Raw genomic sequence first — 20,005 nt, 5'->3', positions numbered from 1 at the left:
TGGCTCCCTGAAAATGTACCAGCCTCCATTTTAAAAAGCCATATAGCTAAAGTAACCCTTAGCAAATGCAATGACTTTTTTACCTTCCAAAAGAGATATGAATAACCTATATACTTGTAGACAAGAAGATAACCAAGGGCAGGACTACCTAATGTCAGTGAGGTATCACAGGCCCTGACAATGAAGGTCCTTGAAAAAGCAGGTCACAAACTTAGTAGCGTATACTTTACACTAAGAAAATACAGGTGAAACTTGTATGTGCCCAAAGTCGATGCTACTGTGGCATCTGTGGCAGTTCCCTTTCTTTCTTTCACTGGGATTTCCTCACATCCCCCACTCAGATTCCCTTTGTTAAAATGTAGAAAAAAACAATTAAAATTTGGTTTTTATACCACAATGAGGAGAAAAAGAGAGAAGGCAAAAGGAAGGTATGTTATAAAAAATGAGCACATTAGCAATAGCAGGAAATAACAGCTTTGTGTTGAGAGAGAAGAAAGTTAAAATAAGCAGGTGCATTAACTAAAAATCATAATAGTTGAGGGTCACTTATTTTAAGGGTAGATGGCTCGGTGGTAAAGAATCTACCCACCAATGCAGGAGACGTAGGAGACTAAGATTCGATATCTCTAGGTCCGGAAGATCCCCTGGAGAAGGAAATGGCTACCCACTCCAGTATGCTTGCCTGAAATATTCCAAGGACAGAGGAGCCCGGTGGGCTACAGTCCATGGGGTCGCAGAGAGCTGGACACGACTGAGTGATTGAGCACACGAGGTGGTCCCATTTCACAATGATCTCCAAGGATCTCTGCGTTAGCACCAGTGTGAACTGTTACTAATAATCATGTCCCAGGGCATTGTGAATAAGGAGAACTGTGTCCAATATACTCAATATGGAAGGGGAGTCATAGTTTTAGAAAGTTTCAGCTGTCTGGAATACGTAACTTAAGAGAATATCTCATTTCATTGATAATGCGTATCATCTCTCCTCAAACCAGTTGTTTCCATTTCACTGAGTTTATACCCTTGCTACTCAAAATGTGGACCTTGGGTCAACACCATGGCACCACCTAAAAGCTCTTTAACACTGCAGGAGCCACCCAGACCTGCTGAATCAGAACATTCTTTCTAACCAGATTCTCAGGGTTTGGTAGGACATGTACCACCTGGCTCCTTACCTTCTACGATTCTCTTTCTTGCTCTCTCGGCTCCAGTCACCCAGGCTCCCTTCTGCCCCTCATGTACTCCACACTGTCTCCTCAGGGCATCTGCCTCAGCTGTTCCCTCTGCTTATAATGTTCTTCTCCTCATGCCCTCTCTGTGCAGTGCTCTCTGACCACCCCGTTTAGAAGTAAACCATCCTCCATCCTCATCCTCCACGCTTTGGCCACCCCCAATCTCCTTTGCTGTGTTTTCTCCCCTATAACACTTCACCTTTCTAACATCCCACACAACTGATTTAGGATTAGGGTTATTGCTTACCGTTCCTTTTCTAGAATGTCCCTTTGCTAGAATGTAGCATCATGAAGCAGAGAAGGCAATGGCACCCCATTCCAGTACTCTTGCCGGGAAAATCCCATGGATGGAGGAGCCTGGAAGGCTGCAGTCCATGGGGTCGCTGAGGGTCGAACACAACTCAGCGACTTCCCTTTCACTTTTCACTTTCATGCATTGGAGAAGGACATGGCAACCCACTCCAGTATTCTTGCCTGGAGAATCCCAGGGACGGGGGAGCCTGGTGGGCTGCCGTCTATGGGGTCACAGAGTCGGACACAACTGAAGTGACTTAGCAGCAGCAGCAGCAGCAGCAGCAGCAGCAGCAGCAGCAGCATGACGCTAGGACTTTTTGACTGTGTTGTTCCTTGATGCGCCACACACGACCAGAACAGTGCCAGTAAAGTGTGGTCTACAGGCCGACTCTTGCCTCTGGTCTCAGCTAGATCACTGAAGAAACTTAGAGTAGTTTAAGTTAGAGTAAGAAATTTAGAAAAGTATAACTCAATTTGATGGTGCACAACACCTAAATGGGTGATTATTTACCTAGTAATTCATTTCACTGTATTTTACAAAAATATCAGACTGTGCAATTTGAAAATTAAAACATCCAATTCCAGTTTGGTCTTTTTTTTTTTTTTTTTTTTTTTCCAATTTGGTCTTTTTAAAAATAGTTTGAGAAGCACTGGCCCAGGAAAGTTCCTGGCACTTAGTAAGTGTTAATAATTGTTTGCTGAAGAAATAAAGAGAAGAACAAATGCCTGAAGAATAAACTTTTACATAGTAAAGGACTGCTGCAGTCCACGGTGTCACAAAGAGCTGGATACAACTGAGCAACTGAACTGAGTAAAGGCAAACCAGGTTTGTATATATGCCTGTCAGTCCAATTAAATAATTTCTGCTTGGATTAGTGGCAAAGTGATTCATGTTACGTACTTCAATATACTGTGCTTTCCTGTCCCATGTGAAAAATATAAGGCTCAAATGATCAATGAAGGAGATTTCAGAGATTCCCTGAATGACTAACTGAAGATAGCCTTTGTCCAAGCCCCACATTTGGACACTTTTTCCCCTGGATGTTCTGAGCAAAGCTGGCCTGATTAAGTAACTTTAGATTTATTCCCTGCTTTCCCCTACCCTCACCTCCCTCAGATCTCTTTTTAAAACAATGAAGTTAGCACTCACTGAAAGTTAGAAGGCAAGCTTCTTGGATGTTAGCATTTTCTTAAAACTGAAAAGGTCATAATATTCTCAGGTTTCTATAGAATCATGGATTGCAATAATGGATCATTTAAGGCAATGAATTAAACACCAAAATATAACTGGCTAAAATGCCTCTTACAGAGTAAATACACTCATTTCTGCAGCTTATCACTGTGAACATATAAATAAAACTGGAAATCTTTTGTTCTTCAGCCATCTTTCTTGGCTTCTAAGGTCAAGAGGAATCTGATTTATAAAATGCTTTTTCCTGCCCAAACCTTCCTTCCCTCTCCCCCTGTTCAGAAAAACAACAACAACAACATGAAATGGCTTGGATTTTTTAAACTTGTTCCACTGGTATGCTATACCTCTTTGGGGGTGTTAAAAGACCATGGACAGAGGAGTCTGGAGGGGCACTGTCCACGGGGTCACAAAGAGTCAGACATGACTGAGCGACTAAGCACAGCACAAGAGACCTTTATTTTGTTCCAGGATTGTTAGAAGCACACTTTAAAACTTCTCTGACTCATTTACTTGAGCTTCATTTCATTCTTGCTTCCACTATATCCTATCACAGTCGTGAATGCTTAAGAATTCAATTTGGGGACCTAGGCTAGTTTGCAAGAACAGAATTCGGAAATGAAAAGACATGGCTCTAGAGAGTTTAAAGTCGAGTAGATGCATGTGAATAGCGGTAATACAAGGAAGGGTGTGGTACGTACTAAAGGAAAGTCAAAGTGCTCAGAGGGTGGACTGAAGAATGGAGGGGACTTTGAGAATGAACAGTGAGGTAGGGGCAACAGCATGAACAAAATCACGGAGGAGAGAAAGAACACACTTGGCATGCGTGGAGGACAGAGAGTAGTTTGGTATGGCAAAGCACAAAATGAGGAAGAGAGATCAGTGAAGACAGAGCTGGAAAGGAAGACAGGAAGAGTTAGAAAGAGACAGCCTTGTATGTTGTGCCGAGAAGCTTACAGTTGATGCTAGAACAACAGGGAGCCACTGGAGATTATGGTGGAAGAGAAAGCTATGATTAGGGAATGCTTTCGAAGAGCTCCTCAGGTATCCATGCATGAGGCAAGTTGAGAGAGGAAAAGAAGCAGGAGGACCACTTAGGATACAGTTGACAAGAGTTTAAGGAGAAGTTATGGTGACGGTGGCAAACCAAACAGAGAAACCTCTAGATGGGAAGGAAGGAGCGATCGTGACAGGAAGTACATATGAACATTTGCAGCAACTTATTAATAAGTTTGACTTTTGCAGACACTTATCTAAAGACAGGGAAAGATGATTACAATCCAACATGTCTCTTCAGAGGTTAATTCAAAATGCAATATATTTTTACTCCTCCTAAATGATACCACCAAAACTTGATGCCTCAAAATAAGAACTTTATTTCTCGACCCATTTTTCATATTTAACTTTGCATTTGTATAATGTCAATAGCATAAATACCATTGCAACATCTGACCTAACAGTGTACCGTTATGACGAGCCAGACACCATGCTGTGCCCTTTACTTCTACCAGCTTATTTAATCCTCAGTACAACCTTTTGACTATGAATTACCATTTCCCTCATTTTACATGTGTAAGTACTAAGGTAAGGAATTGTTACAGAAACGTATGTAACAGGAAAGCAGAGATTTGCATCCAGGCAGATCTGACTCCAAAGGCAGAATCTGTGCCTTTGGCTATTCAATCATGCTTTAAAATTTTCTTTTTACATGTATTTTAAAGTAGAATGCTAGAAGAGAACAAAGACCAGATGGAACAAAGAAAACAAACAGCAAGATGACTGATAGAAACCAAAATATGTCAACAGTCACATTAGATGTAAACGGTCTAAACATCCCAATTAAAAGGTAGAGATTATCTGTTTGGATAGTGAAAAATGCCAGCCAGATTCTTGCATAACAGATTCCGTCCCACCACATGAGCTTTTCCCTCGATTTTCACTTTTGCACCACTCTCACCCTTACCTCACTGTGGCCTTATTCCTGAATATTACCTGGCTGTGAGGAAATTAGTCCATTGGACAGATTTATCATTTCCTGCATGTTCATCTAAAAGGTTCTGCTATAATACACTAATCCTCTCTCATCTCTCTCGAAGAGTTAAATTTCATATGGACTGAAGGTCCTAACACGTTTATCACACATTTTCTACTTCATATTTTACCATTTTGTCACTGAAAAACAGACTAAGAAGAAACTTTGAGAAATCTGAGAAACTATATATTGCAGAAAAATAAATGAGGTCAACAGTAAATGTACAGTAGCTTCTTAGTATTAGTATTTTAAGTTGAAAAGATTTCTTCCTTGGGAATGATCCAAAATGTGTTTAGTATTTTCTGGTTCATAAATATTTCTTATGATCTTGCTTCTAGTTTATCTTCCAGAAGTATTGATTATAGCTACTCATAACACCCCAAATCAACTTTTACCATATTCTGTAGCAAGAATTTAGAGAGGGGGCAAAAATACCATTTTCCACGAGTGTGGCAAGATGTCTGTATTCTTGCTAAAAGAATAACCATGTTGCCAAAAGGGCAGAACTACTCTCTAAATCCGTATTCTTTACCAAGCCCTAGATTTTGACTCTGAACTATTTGCCTCACTGAAAGCTGGTCAGTTCTCTGTCTTCCCTGGTGGTGTTGTTGTTTTTAATATGGAATGCTTTGCAGATTTGCATGCCATTCTTGTGCAGGGGCCATGCTAATCTCTGTACCTTTCCAAACTTAGTATACGTGCTGTTGAAGTGAGCACAAGAAAGTTTTAAAGGAGTTTCTTAATTTAGCCTTCTTACAAGTAAAGGGAAAAGTATGATCTTTGACATTCATTTTTTTTCCTTCAGAAAAAGTAAACTGTTACTTTTAATGAAAGTTTTGTTTCCAGTCTTTAAGGCTTTCCATATCTGAATTTTCTCCTAACGTTAGCCTGTACTAGTATCAGAGTACTGTCTTCTACACAGCCTGTCTAAACAACCCATTAAAAAGTACACAAGCATGCAGGTAGTAGAAATAGCTTGCAATTCAAAATGTCCTTCTTACCAGATTTTGCAGGGGCTCCCCTCGAAGGACTCAGTCCTGGGCAATCTGGAGCAGCATGGCATATCTGAAAAAAACAGAATCAGTCCCAGAAACTGAGTGCTTCAGAAAGACCCAGTAAAATAATAAATTATTTTTATCCTCTGATGAGTCAGCCTTAAGAGCTTGGCTTCCATTTAACTAAGGGACCCTGAACTTCAATCGTACTAGGGAAAGATTTAAGTATATTGGGGTCATGTGGTGAGTTGCTCATGCCTTACAGTAGAATTGAGTGGAGGTCCTCTCCTTGGGGGCAATTAGCTGCAAAGCCTCAACACCTTTGCCTCATCCATTTATTTCTTCCTCTGAACAAGCCAACCTAGCCCCCTTGTAAATTAATTATAGTCCGTATAAAAAACAGCTTGTGCTGATTTTCTCCTATACTTAATTTTTATCCCTGAGAAAGAAAAAAGAAAACCTATAGGAAGGTATTAATCTACTTAACATTTCTAAGTACATCATCCAAAGGATTTTGTTTTTTTAATCTTACATATGCTCAGCAGAGTTACTGGCAAAAACTGTACATTTTCTTCATTTCATCCTTTCAACATCAAATAGTAGGCAGCAAAAATTGGATCAGACTTCAAAGCCTGCTGTGGGCTCCAAGTCACAGAGAGACGCCTCCATTTCACATATTGAATTCGAGCAGGATATCAAAGTGCTACCAAAGAACCTCAGGTCCTTACTCAAAAAGAGGCTCTAACATCTGTAGAGAGTGGAGTGCACAGACAAACCACCTCAGGGATCAGCTAGCATTTATTCTCAGCAGCAAATTTCCAGGCTTTTGATTCTCTCTTCGCGGTACCTCCCTGCCTCTCTGCTGAACCAAAATTCTTAAGCAAGCTGGGCTTTTGTCTCAAAGCCTTCAAAATATCACTAACAGTTCATGTCTGGATGGCTTGCTTGACCAAGCAGCCACAGACAGGCACCATGACCACAGACTTGGATGAGTCTGTAATAAGGATAGACAGTTACTTCAGAGTCAAGGATGTCCAGCTACCTTATTTGAGTGTCCTGTGAAGACATCACATCCTTTGGAAGAACTCTGGGCTTGTGAATGCCTAAAAATAAAAAAATAATTATGTTATAATAATATTTTTAGAAGGCTTGAAAAATTGAAAAAAAAAAAAAAACCTTACAGAGATTGCTTTCCTCCAAAGATGGATCAGAACAAACTCTCATTAAGCATCTGTTGTTTTCCATTCCAATCCTTGGTTAGAAGGGCATGGTCAACTTAAGGAAATGTATCCTATCAGGTGCTGCTCATACACCCACAGTCAGCCTGAGATCCTAAGACCCAAGAAACCGCCCTGTTTAAAGTTGTGTGATCTAATCTACTTTACTACCGGGTGTTCACAAACATTACCAAGTAGCCAACCATGATGCTAAGCCTGAGCTTCTAATCCAGCACCTTAATCACATTGTTAAATAATTCAAAATAGATCCTGTAGTCAAATAAGTTTGGGGAATGCTAAGATGTGTGTGGGTTAAGAGGTTTCCTTACTGCAGAATGATCTTTCACAATCACAATACACATTTAAGGATTTCTAAAATGGGGTGTGTGTGTGGCGGGGGGAGAATTCAGTTCCCTAAACTACTCTGAGCAAGAAATTTAAAAAGTGATCATTAACATCTATTTAAATACTAATGTTTCATGGAGCAAAGTTTGGAAAAATCAACTTGTATAAAAAACCCAGAAATTGGAACACATGGTATACAAGCGTGATGAGGGACTTCCTTGGCAGTCCAGTGGCTGAGACTCTGCACTTCCATGGCAGGGGGCCTGGGATAGATTCCTGACCGGGGAATGAAGATCCCGTATGCTGCACATTACAGCCAAAAAACAGTAGAAATTATTTTTAAAAAAATGTTTAAGAGTGTGATGATTATAGCTCACTCACTGCTAAAACAGGCTCTTAGAATTCCTTTCAGATGGAAGCCAGGAGTATGGAAAGCACTGACTAGGCATAGGGAAGCCTGGATATCTAAGTCCTGCTTCAAAATCCACCCTCTGTCTCTGGGTGTGTCTGTCTCTCTTACACAAACACACAGGCAGGCGTGCACATTCACACACATTCGATCGGGTAAATTTCTATGGTATTCTGGGTTCTAGTTTTCCTCACCTATAAAAGGAGGGGATTGAAATGAACCATTCCTAAGGACTCTCCTAGTTCTATATTAAAACCCTTACTGTTTATTTAAGCTGAGCATTTCATTTTCTGAATTTCTGTGAATGGTTCATTAGTACCACCTTCAAAATGCATCTATATATAGATGATAAGCAATGCACATAAGAGCTCAGTCATATCCGAGTCTTTGCCACCATATGGACTGTAGCCTGCCAGGCTTCTCTGCTCATGGAATTTTTCAGGCAAGAATACAGGAGTAGGTGGCCATTTCCTACTCCAGGTTATAAGCAATATACCCATCTAAAAGTATCACATCAATATCTGTGGAGAGGAGAGTATGCTGATATATTTATTTGTGTCTATACTTGTTTGTCAAATGTCTCCCACTATGGAATGTTAGATTCCAAGAAGGCAGAGACACAGTCTGCTTTATTATGTACTCTGTATCAGCACTTAACTCTGTACGTAGTACTCTATAAGTGCTCAATAAATATTTCACAAGTGGAATAAATAAAAGGATGACTAGTGGACTCCCAAAATATGGCCCATGAAGAATACCCTTTACATTAAAATTAAATTAACTAGCATTTATATAGTTTTCAGATTTTAAAAATGTGTTTATATATCTAATAAGGATTTCACAACCATTTGAGCTAAGTGCTTTAATTGCCTATATTATACAGCTGAAGAAACTGTAGATCAGAGAGGGTAAGAGGTCTGCCCAGGGATCATGGCACATACCTGGCCTAGCTAAGACACTGACCCCTGTTAGTCTGATTCCAAATACGCTGCTTTTCCTCTGAAGAATGATACCCCCATGCCCTTGGGCCCATGGAACTCATTCCTGTCAGCTTAGGCAGGTCCCCGTGGCAGTGGGACACCTATAGAGAGGTGGATTCAGGTCTTCCAGGAGTCCTGGTGGGCTCTGGAGAAAACCTAAGGAAGATAATTTGGCTGTTGAATTACCACGGGGTCTCCAATTTCTGCCTTTCCTGCCCCAACAAAAGAATGAAACCTTTTAACTCCTCTAGTTTGCAAGGATTTTCAGGACCCAAAGGTCAATACACATACCTTCCAACAATACACTGAGGGTTGGCTCATCAGTTTGACTACCTTGTCATTCAAATCTTTGGGAGGATCTAACGTATCGCAATACAATTTTTGCATTTGTTACTTGGTTTTAAAAGGCAAAGGTAGGATGAGTAGTGTCCAAAGGCAAACAGATTAGAAAATACTTGATTAAACAAAGTTAAGCAGGTTTCTTTCCTAAGAAGATTTCCAGAATCTTTAACTTAATAACATGCACAATAAAACCTCAACAGTAGGAGAGAACAGGCAGCATTTCCCAGACATTATCCTGACAATGGAAGCCTCCCTTCACTGGGGCATGTTGAGGCCCTGGTTCTTACAACATATCTTAGAAAACACTAATCTGAGCAGCCCTTATTTGAAACAACTTTAGCCTTAAAAGAAAAAGAAAAAAAGGTAGAAGTCACTTTTCTTCAAAAGTCTGTAACTGCCTCAACTCTTTTGCAGCAATTTTATCAGATATCTTGCCATTTGCCTCAGGGACTTGAGCCTGGCAGCAAATGGATAACACTTTGCAAGTTGTCATCACCAAAACACAGTCAATACTTATTACCTGCGTACGTGCCACCAGGCCATGGTCAAAGCATGGATACACGGTTATCTCATCTAATACTTCCAACAACCATGTGGATTAGTTCTATTTTTATACCCATTTTACAGGTGAGGGAATTAAGGATCAAGAAGCTAATGACTCCTTGGTGGCTCAGCTGGTAAAGAATCCACCTGCAATGCGAGAGACCTGGCCTCAGTCCTGGGGTTGGGAAGATCCCCTGGAGAAGGGAAAAGCTACCCACTCCAGCATTCTGGCCTGGAGTATAGTCCATGGGGTTACAAAGAGTCGGACACAACTAAGCAATTTTCACTTTCAAGCTAATGACTTGGTTAAATGTCATAACTAGTAAATAGTGCAGCATAAAACCTGCCTACATAAAAAGGAGACTCCAAAGGGAAGTTACTGATTCAGATACAAATTATCAGTTGCTGATAAAATGTTAGACAAATGGTTGATGGTGAATAGGGCGTGCAATGTGATGCCAAAGCACCACCACACAGATTCCTTCTTTAGGTCACAAGGAGAGTAAGGGAACTGCATACTGGATATGTATACCACCTCAATTCAGTGCAATTTTAGCACACTAATGCCCACACAACACTGTCTTGTGATGTGAGACAATATGAAATATTCAACATCACCCAGGATACTTATACTTTTTCATTTAGTTAAAAACTTAACTTTAATCAAAGCTTTTAGATCTAATGTATAGTTTATCTAAAACACCCAGTATAGAGGGGGAAAACTAGGACTGCAAAAAATCAAGCAGGCAAATATAGAAGATGAGTTTATTTTATGGGATAACTGGTTCATTCTTCCAACAAATCAGTGTCATGAAAAAGGGGAGTCATATATTAATAGAGATTTAGGGGACATAACAACTTGATATAATGTGATGTCCTACATTAGATCCTGACTTGGACAAACAGGTATAAAGGACAATTCTTCAAACAACTAGGAAATTTTGATTGGTATTAGATGATGATAACAAATTATTTATTTTAAAGCATGGTATTATTTTGAATCTGTAGGAGAAATTTTTTGAAATAACATATTTTTCTCAGCCTCTGTTAGGAATCTGATGCTAAATGACAGAAGCAGTCCATTTGGTTATCAAAGGGTGGTGAAGAGGAGGTAGTTGTCTCTCTGGAAATGATCCACTGCATATTTCCAGGGCTCCTGTAGCCTCTCAGAAGCCATGACTGAAGTCTCAAGCAGATTGCCTCAAGGGCTTGGCCACTCCGCTGCTTTACGGCAGTCAGTTCATTGAATTGTGGGTTCTTGGGGAGATGAAAACTCTGTCACCATTGAAAACCCTTCTGCTCGGTCGCTCCCTTGAATAAGCCCCCAAACAAACTCAAATCTAATTCTCTTTTCTTAAACCAATCCCAATGCAACAGGAAGAGAAGCAGGGTGGAGGCTGGCTCTCGAGCACATGGCCACTGAGAATGCCACAGCATCTCTGTTGTGCAGCAAAGATCCACGAGGCCAGCTGGCTTTGTCATGCTGGGCTGGCAGCACTAGGTGAAGTCACCTTGGTCCAAAACTGGGTCTCAGCTTTGCAGCCTCCAAAAATTAATCTGCCAGTTCTTTGAGGGGTAATGTATTTTCGGGAGCTGAGTTGTACTAACCAAACTCAAAACAGTCATATTTGAAAAGCAGAATGCTATTGTGTGACTTTACAGTGAATACAATAGCCTGGACCAAACTTTGCCCCTGACTAATTCGTTGTTATACTCTGCAGACCAAATTACACATTCGAAGGAAAACAAAGGAAGCAGGGTGCTCTTCGAGGATCTGACCAATCAGGCTGGTCTTCTAACTGGCCTTTTTCAGCTTTAGGGTTAGACTCAGTCACTTTTTTTCCTAGACAGGAATAGAGACGTGCTGGCTTCCCTTTGATTTGCCATTTTCTAGATTTCATTTAAATTTCTTTGTGCAGTTTTTATTAATTTTGATAAAACTTGCAAGATTGTGTCTTATCTTTTATCGGTTATAATGTAGAATGGTTTCTAGAACTGAGAATCCTACTAGTTGTTCACTAATGAGACAGTTAGTCATTCACTTACAAGCATATTCTATTTTAAAGCAGCTTATTTTGAAATTAAGGTTATTCAACCTTAATTTCTGCAATCTCTGAATAAGATGGCAGTTATTCATTGTGGGTAGATTTTTCTTAGCTTCCTACTGTCTTCAGATTTGGGAATAGCTCCTGGAAACTCTTGTCTTACTTGGTAGCCCTGGGAGAAAGGCTAATCAACATAACCAAGCAAATTTGTTCTTGCCTCTTTGATAACTCTGAAAAGAAAAAAAAAAAGAACCTTTTGTACATGGAGTTTTTAATATGAAGAGGTCAATTTCTTTTTTCTAAGAAGCAGCAATCAATCCATCCTGCCAAAGTTATGCTCAGACTAAGATATTTTAACACAGTAGGAGACCCATGAATCTTGAGGGAGGCACGCTTCAGACAAATAAGTCAAACAATTTTCCTTCTGGAAGTTATTACTATGAAAGATAATAGAAACACAAACACCTTGAGAAATGGTTTCAGTAAGTTCAAGTTCTGAAGGTAAATTAAGACATTTAAGGAATGGTATCAGAGAAGAGGACACTGCCCTTTGTAAAAGATCCCATGCTAACCTGAGCACTGTAAAAGATCCCATGCTAACCTGAGTGCTAACAAGGCTTCTATATGAGCTGGCCATAGGCTGAACCCAAATGGCAACTCAGGAATTCTTGTTTAGTTCTTACATGGAATGTGAACATTCAAAGGGCTGAGGGTATAAATGTGAAACAATACCCAGATTTGAATCTACCAACATTGTATCAACTATGTATCAACTCTTTCCTGAATTATATCAGCTAGGTGTCATTGCATATTCTTACTGCTTACATTTATTTAAATAGCTTTGAAAGCACAGAAGATTGGAGGATAATGCTTTAAGAACACAAATTATTAAGTTGGAAGGCACCCAAAGTGTATAAGTTAATGCATGTATATTACAAAAACCAGAAAGTTAAGATTTCTAGAATGCTGTGTTGCTTTCTATTCACCACCACAATGAATATTTGCCAAGCACATGCTAAATCTCCCAGGGCTGTATTCATATTTCTGTGCTTTTATCTGCAATGGCATCTTCTTCCTTGACCACCTGGCCATTGCATCCTTACCCTTTAGCTCTGGTGTTGGCTCCTCTGAAGAGTCACTACTGCCCCATCCCCACCCTGGCTACCTCTCCCACTTGGGGCAGAGTTGGAGGTCCTTGGTGTATTTCCACAGTCTACTGAGCATAACCATACTGAAAACTTGGTTCTGCAACTGACTTATCTGGTACTTACATCCTGACCAATTAAAAATGTCTGAAAATCATCTAGTGAAGGTGAGCTTTATCAAATTTTGATCAAGGGAGAGAGCAAAGAGCAAGTACCATAATACACTTGGCTTTTGAGATATCAGAGCTGTTCCTATTGCTATGCTCATCAGTTTTATCTTTTCTTCTCTAGCTTTTATTTGATGAAAATGCTCTCAACTCCCAAGTGGTCTGAATATTCACCAATCACTAATCAATGAAAATGCAGCAATATCTGACTTTCTCCCCAAAGTAAATGACTAAATGAACTGGTAGCAGAATGTTTCCTTTGTTCCCTCTTTCTGATTAAAAATATATATTCACTGTTGTACTGTATAAAATACAGATATTCAAGGAGAAGAAAATAAAGAAATGGAAGAATATCCACACCCAGATATAATCTTGCTTCATATATTTTCAGATGCTTTTCTATGTATATAATATACATTAAAAAATAATGGCTCATGATATATTTGCCATTATAACTTACTTTTTGTATTATGAGCATCTTCCCATATATTTAAGTGGAATACAACATAACAATTATGTAGTATACACCTATGTCATATTTATGGCTGTACAATACTACATAATTGGTTGGTATCACAAGCGATGTAAGTAATCTCTTATTTTTGGATATTTGTTTCCAGTTTTATGACATTATAAATGTGCTCAGTTACTCAGTTATGTCTGACTCTTTGTGATCTCATGGACTGTAGCCCACTGTCCATGGGGCCTTCCAGGCAAGAATACTGGAGTGGGTTGCCATTTCCTACTCCAGGGGATCTTCCCCACCCAGTTATTGAACCTGCATCTCTTTTGTCTCCGGCATTGGCAGATGGATTCTTTACCACTGGAACCACCTGGTAAATAATGGGTCATTAAGGATATGTCCATATAGTTATGAGCATATCCAGTTTAATATCCAAAAAAAATTTTTTTTTTTTAGTTTATCATTTGATGTGTCCTTCTAGGTCTCGTTTATTTATGTATTTATACAACTAAGCACCCGTTTTTACATAATTGAGATCATACTGTTATATATCATGCTTTTTCACACATCATAAATATTTACCATTTCAAAGTCCCCAAACTATGAGTATTTTGATAACCAAGAATACACTACACCAACTCAATCTGGGAGGAAAAACTGTAATCCTTCCTTTCTTGGAGACAAAAAATTTCATAAAAGACAAATTTGGCAACATGCCTCTAGACAAAGGTATTGGCAGAGTTGGGATTAAAATACTACATTCTCTTAACCTTCAACTAAAAATGAGACACAAAGTATCAGAGCACAATGCTTCTAAGAGGATTCATGATCTGATATAAACTATTAAAATACTAGTAAGGAGATATGTTTCCATTTAATTCATTAAGAATGTATTTCTATAGTAGAGCCAAAAGATGGACACCCATCAATGGTTATCATCAAAATATAAATTGGAGCACATTCACATCATACATCCCTCCCCTCATACTTCCCCCTGCACCCTGCTGCCAACTTAATGAACAAGATCTGAGAATCTTTATTTACAACTAGTCTCCAACCAGAAAAGAGAGAGAAGACAAGACATAGAAACATCAAAGTTCTGTGAAGCAGCTATTCTTATATGATGGGTTCTTGTCAGCATCAGTAAAGAGAAACTCCTACCAGAGACTACTTTCAACAAAACAAAATAAGCACTCCTCCAGGCCGAAATGGAGCTTCCCTTTAAGTCAGATGCGTGAGGAATGTATTCTCTACCAAGAGAAAAACAAACTCAGGAATTCCCAAGTCATTAACATTATCTAATTCTACACTGGATTTCAATCCTTCCTAAAAAGGACGTGTTCTTAGTCACTTTATTATTTTTTTTTTTATTTTTAAAATTTTAAAATCTTTAATTCTTACATGCGTTCCCAATCATGAACCCCCCTCCCACCTCCCTCCCCACAACATCTCTCTGGGTCATCCCCATGCACCAGCCCCAAGCAAGCTGCACCCTACGTCAGACATGGACTGGCGATTCAATTCTTACATGACAGTATACATGTTAGAATTCCCATTCTCCCAAATCATCCCACCCTCTCCCTCTCCCTCTGAGTCCAAAAGTCCGTTATACACATCTGTGTCTTTTTTCCTGTCTTGCATACAGGGTCGTCATTGCCATCTTCCTAAATTCCATATATATGTGTTAGCATACTGTATTGGTGTTTTTCTTTCTGGCTTACTTCACTCTGTATAATTGGCTCCAGTTTCATCCATCTCATCAGAACTGATTCAAATGAATTCTTTTTAATGGCTGAGTAATACTCCATTGTGTATATGGACCACAGCTTTCTTATCCATTCATCTGCTGATGGACATCTAGGTTGTTTCCATGTCCTGGCTATTATAAACAGTGCTGCGATGAACATTGGGGTACATGTGTCTCTTTCAATTCTGGTTTCCTCAGTGTGTATGCCCAGCAGTGGGATTGCTGGGTCATAAAGTAGTTCTATTTGCAATTTTTTAAGGAATCTCCACACTGTTCTCCATAGTGGCTGTACTAGTTTGCATTCCCACCAACAGTGTAGGAGGGTTCCCTTTTCTCCACACCCTCTCCAGCATTTATTGCTTGCAGATTTTTGGATCACAGCCATTCTGACTGGTGTGAAGTGGTACCTCATTGTGGTTTTGATTTGCATTTCTCTAATAATGAGTGATGTTGAGCATCTTTTCATGTGTTTGTTAGCCATCTGTATGTCTTCTTTGGAGAAATGTCTATTTAGTTCTTTGGCCCATTTTTTGATTGGGTCGTTTATTTTTCTGGAATTGAGCTGCAGAAGTTGCTTGTATATTTTTGAGATTAGTTGTTTGTCAGTTGCTTCATTTGCTATTATTTTCTCCCATTCAGAAGGCTGTCTTTTCACCTTGCTTACTTTTTCAATTTTTGATCAGGATAAATTTAAAGCTATTAGCTTAAATGATGAACAAATTTTCTATTTTAAAGCTTTTGAATTGTATCATCAAATTCTCCTTTAAAAAGTAACAAAAATTAACACTCATAACTATAAAAGTATGAAAGGCCCCGTTTGTCGTATCATCAACACTGGCTATTATCAGTATTTTTCATCTTTGCTTACCTCTTAAGTTAAAAAAAAAGTAACTCATTTTTATTTTAATTGACATTTCTTGATTCTGAAGAGGGAAAACATTATTCCTGGGGTTTCATATATGATATGAAGGAAATTCAAAAAACATAGGAGAAATGAAAAGAGAAGTCATACAAAATAAGGTCACCACTATAGTAGGAAAACAGAAAACAAAAAAGAATGATCACAGCTTTTGTATTCTTAGTTTTTCATTGGGTTTGCTACTTGGTAACTTTTCTGTTTTGAATGCATGCACTGTATCTTACCCCAAGTCAGTGTCGTTACTCAATAAGTTGAATATGCAAATTATGCTTAAGTATATGGATATTTGTTTACTCTTGGACACATTCTAAATTTTAGAACATGGCTCAAGGAGAGAGTCATAAAAGGGCTCAAAAAGGCTGACAAATATTTCATGGTGCCGTTGCTCCCAGTGAGCACTGCTAGTTTATGTGCTGCTGCGGCTAAGTCGCTTCAGTCGTGGCCGACTCTGTGCGACCCCAGAGACGCAGCCCGCTTGCCCATGGGGTCTCAAATAGTCAGACATGACTGAGTGCCTAACACTAGTAAATAAAACGGAATTCACGTCTTTGAAAGTGTTGTCAATAAAATGCTCCTAATGGGTAAAAAAACTTTATATGTTACGGTACCTTGGGGCTGGAGGATTGATGTAAACACTTGGTAAAAGTTGAGCAACACACTTTATGATGCGTGCGTGTATATATATATATATATTTATATATTCATGATATATATACACATATTCATGATACATTAGTTCCAAAGCACTTAGGCTAGTGTTGTTATATAAAATATAGGACACTCAATTAAATTTGTATTCCAGGTACAAGATGAATAGTTCTTTTACTATAAAAATTTTCAAATACTTCATGGGACATACTTATGTTAAAAAGCAATCTGTTTTTTACATAAAATTAAAATACCTGACCTGCCTCTTGAGAAACCTATATGCAGGTCAGGAAGCAACAGTTAGAACTGGACATGGAACAACAGACTGGTTCCAAATAGGAAAAGGAGTACGTCAAGGCTGTATACTGTCACCCTGCTTATTTAACTTATATGCAGAGTACATCATGAGAAACGCTGGGCTTCAAGAAGCACAAGCTAGAATCAAGATTGCCGGGAGAAATATCAATAACCTCAGATATGCAGATGACACCACCCTTATGGCAGAAAGTGAAGAGGAACTATAAAGCCTCTTGATGAAAGTGAAAGAGGAGAGTGAAAAAGTTGGCTTAAAGCTCAACATTCAGAAAACGAAGATCATGGCATCTGTTCCCATCACTTCATGGGAAATAGATGGGGAAACAGTGGAAGCAGTGTCAGACTTTATTTTTGGGGGCTCCAAAATCACTGCAGATGGTGACTGCAGCCATGAAATTAAAAGACGCTTACTCCTTGGAAGAAAAGTTATGACCAACCTAAATAGCTTATTCAAAAGCAGAGCTATTACTTTGCCGACTAAGGTCTGTCTAGTCAAGGCTATGGTTTTTCCTGTGGTCATGTATGGATGTGAGTTGGGCTGTGAAGAAAGCTGAGAGCCTAAAAATTCATGCTTTTGAACTGTGGTGTTGGAGAAGACTCTTGAGAGTCCCTTGGACTGCAAGGAGATCCAACCAGTCCATTCTGAAGGAGATCAGCCCTGGGATTTCTTTGGAAGGAATGATGCTAAGGCTGAAACTCCAGTACTCTGGCCACCTCATGCGAAGAGTTGACTCATTGGAAAAGACTCTGATGCTGGGAGGGATTGGAGGCAGGAGGAGAAGGGGACGGCAGAGGATGAGATGGCTGGATGGCATCACTGACTTGATGGACGTGAGTCTGAGTGAACTCCGGGAGTTGGTGATGGACGGGGAGGCCTGGTGTGCTGCGATTCATGGGGTCACAAAGAGTCGGACACGACTGAGCGACTGAACTGAACTGAACTGAAAATATCAGTGGGTATCCTGTATCTTTATCTGCCAAATATGGCAACTCTAACTTGGGCAAATCAGCACCTCAGCTTCTTCATCAGCAAAACATAAATAAAAAGTCTTGTCAAAACTAGGGCAAAAAGATTAACTTGTCCTTTCTGGCAGAATAAAATAAAAATATAAGATAACAGGGTTTTAAAAGGGTTAAATTGAGATGCCTATATGGTTAGAATTTAGAAATCAAACACACACTCAGTAACGTGTTATACTTATTGCAGTTCTGCAAGACAAGTCCCTGAACATGGACACTTCAGGCTCCACAGGATAGAGAATGACAGTGACAAGTATCTGGAATGGCTTTCATTCTGGAACCTTCCTCTCTTCTTTGGGTGGGGTCATAGGTAACTTCCGGGTTAAGTTACAGGCTTAGCACTTTAAAGACTTGTAGAGGCAAAGCAAACTTCAGAGAGCATTCACTACACTTTTTTTCACATTGTAAGTGGGGAAACTGAGGCCCAGGGGCTGATATAACATGTTCAAGTGAGTTGGAGGGAGAAACGGGTCTAACAGCCACATTCGTTGGATGATGCTCTTGTCACCAGAGCAGCCCTCAAAGATAATATTTAATCTCGTTTTCCTCCCTTAGTTCTGAAAGCAGTGCTCAGTTTGCGGAAAGAAAAGCAAGAAGCACTGAAATGCAGAGCCGGATGAGCATGGCATGAAGTCAGGGGACCCACAGACAGATGAAGGAGGGGGCATAAGAAACACTAGTTAGGGAGTGTTGAAAAATGAGGTGAAAAAGTCCAAACAAGATCGTGTGTGGTGGGTGCTGACTAGTCAGTGAGGTCACAGTGGTGCTCAAGGACAGATACCTAGCAGTGCCACGCTGATGCGGACAGCTGATGTAGGTGTGGATGGAGAGGGATCAGTTTCTAAAGAGAAAGTGGCTGATGGACTGCCCTGTCTAGAAGACGGATGTAGTACTGTCTTTTTTTTTTTTTTTTTTTAACATTTTAACTTAATTCAACTTCACATTTAGAAAAAAGACACAAGAATAATGTTCGGAATTCTGTATATTCCTCAGCAGATTCTCCAGATATTAGAATGTGCGCATTTGCTTCATCCTCTCTTTGTGTCTCTGACTTTCTTTTGGTACATGTATACTGATAATACACACATAAAAATACGTAATGTTTTTTTCCAAATCATCTAAGAGTCAGTTGTACCTGATACTCCTTTACCCCTAAATACTTCAGTGTGTGTTTCTTAAAAGCAAGGGTGTTCTCCTATATGACTGCAGCGCAACGCTCAAAGTCAGGAAATTAATATTACTACAGTGCCATTACCCAATGTATAGATTAAATTCAGATTTTGCCAATTGTCTCAATGATGTCTTCCATAGAAAAAGAAAACTTTGGATTGTGCATTGTATTCAGTTGTCATGTTCCTTAAATCTCCTTTCACCGGGAACACTTCTTCAATCACACTTTGCATTTGATTTTGAAGCCCACGGCTCAGTCATTTTGGAAGAAGTCCTTTTGTTTGGTTTGTCTGCTGTTTCTTCATGATTAAATTCAAGTTATGCATATTTTGCTGGAAATCCACTGAAGTGATGTTATTTTTGTGTGTCCTATCAGGAAGCATGTGCTGTCAATTGTCTGATTATTGGTGATACTAACTTTCATCACTTTGTTAAGGTGGTGTCTGCCAGGTTTCTCCCACTGTTCTTTTGAAACTAATAAACATCTTATGAAGATTTCTTCTAAAATACTGTTACCCCTTAAGCTTTCGCCTATTAGTTTTAGCACCTATGGAAGAGTCCTGCCTGAAACAATGACTATTTTGATAGCTGGCAATGGTGATTTTCTGCCTTCATTCTTTTTACACGTGTTTCACATTTGACTGCAAGGAAAAGCCTGCTCTGTTTCTTCCTTCCCCACCTCCCTTCCTTCCTCCCCTACCTCTCTTCCTTCCTCTGCCTCCTTTGTTCCTTCATTTCCTCCTTCCTTCTATCAATGTGGATTCATGAATTCTTACTTTATCCAATAT

The 20,005-nt window shown here is 39.4% G+C and overlaps 1 protein-coding gene across 1 annotated transcript in view; it reads right to left on the bottom strand.

Moving 5' to 3' along the window:
* Nucleotides 1-20,005, bottom strand: part of MYO3B (myosin IIIB) — a 454,205-nt gene that overhangs the window by 87,128 nt on the left and 347,072 nt on the right. The window contains 2 exon segments of the mRNA XM_018066782.1: nt 5,824-5,847; nt 6,785-6,845. Of these exon segments, the coding sequence (XP_017922271.1) occupies nt 5,824-5,847; nt 6,785-6,845 (85 nt within the window).

The sequence above is a fragment of the Capra hircus genome, chromosome 2 (genome assembly GCF_001704415.2).
Source record: "Capra hircus breed San Clemente chromosome 2, ASM170441v1, whole genome shotgun sequence".
Taxonomy (NCBI): Eukaryota; Metazoa; Chordata; class Mammalia; order Artiodactyla; family Bovidae; genus Capra; species Capra hircus.
Note: the sequence above shows the minus strand (reverse complement) of the source record. Positions and strands in the feature narration are given on the sequence as shown.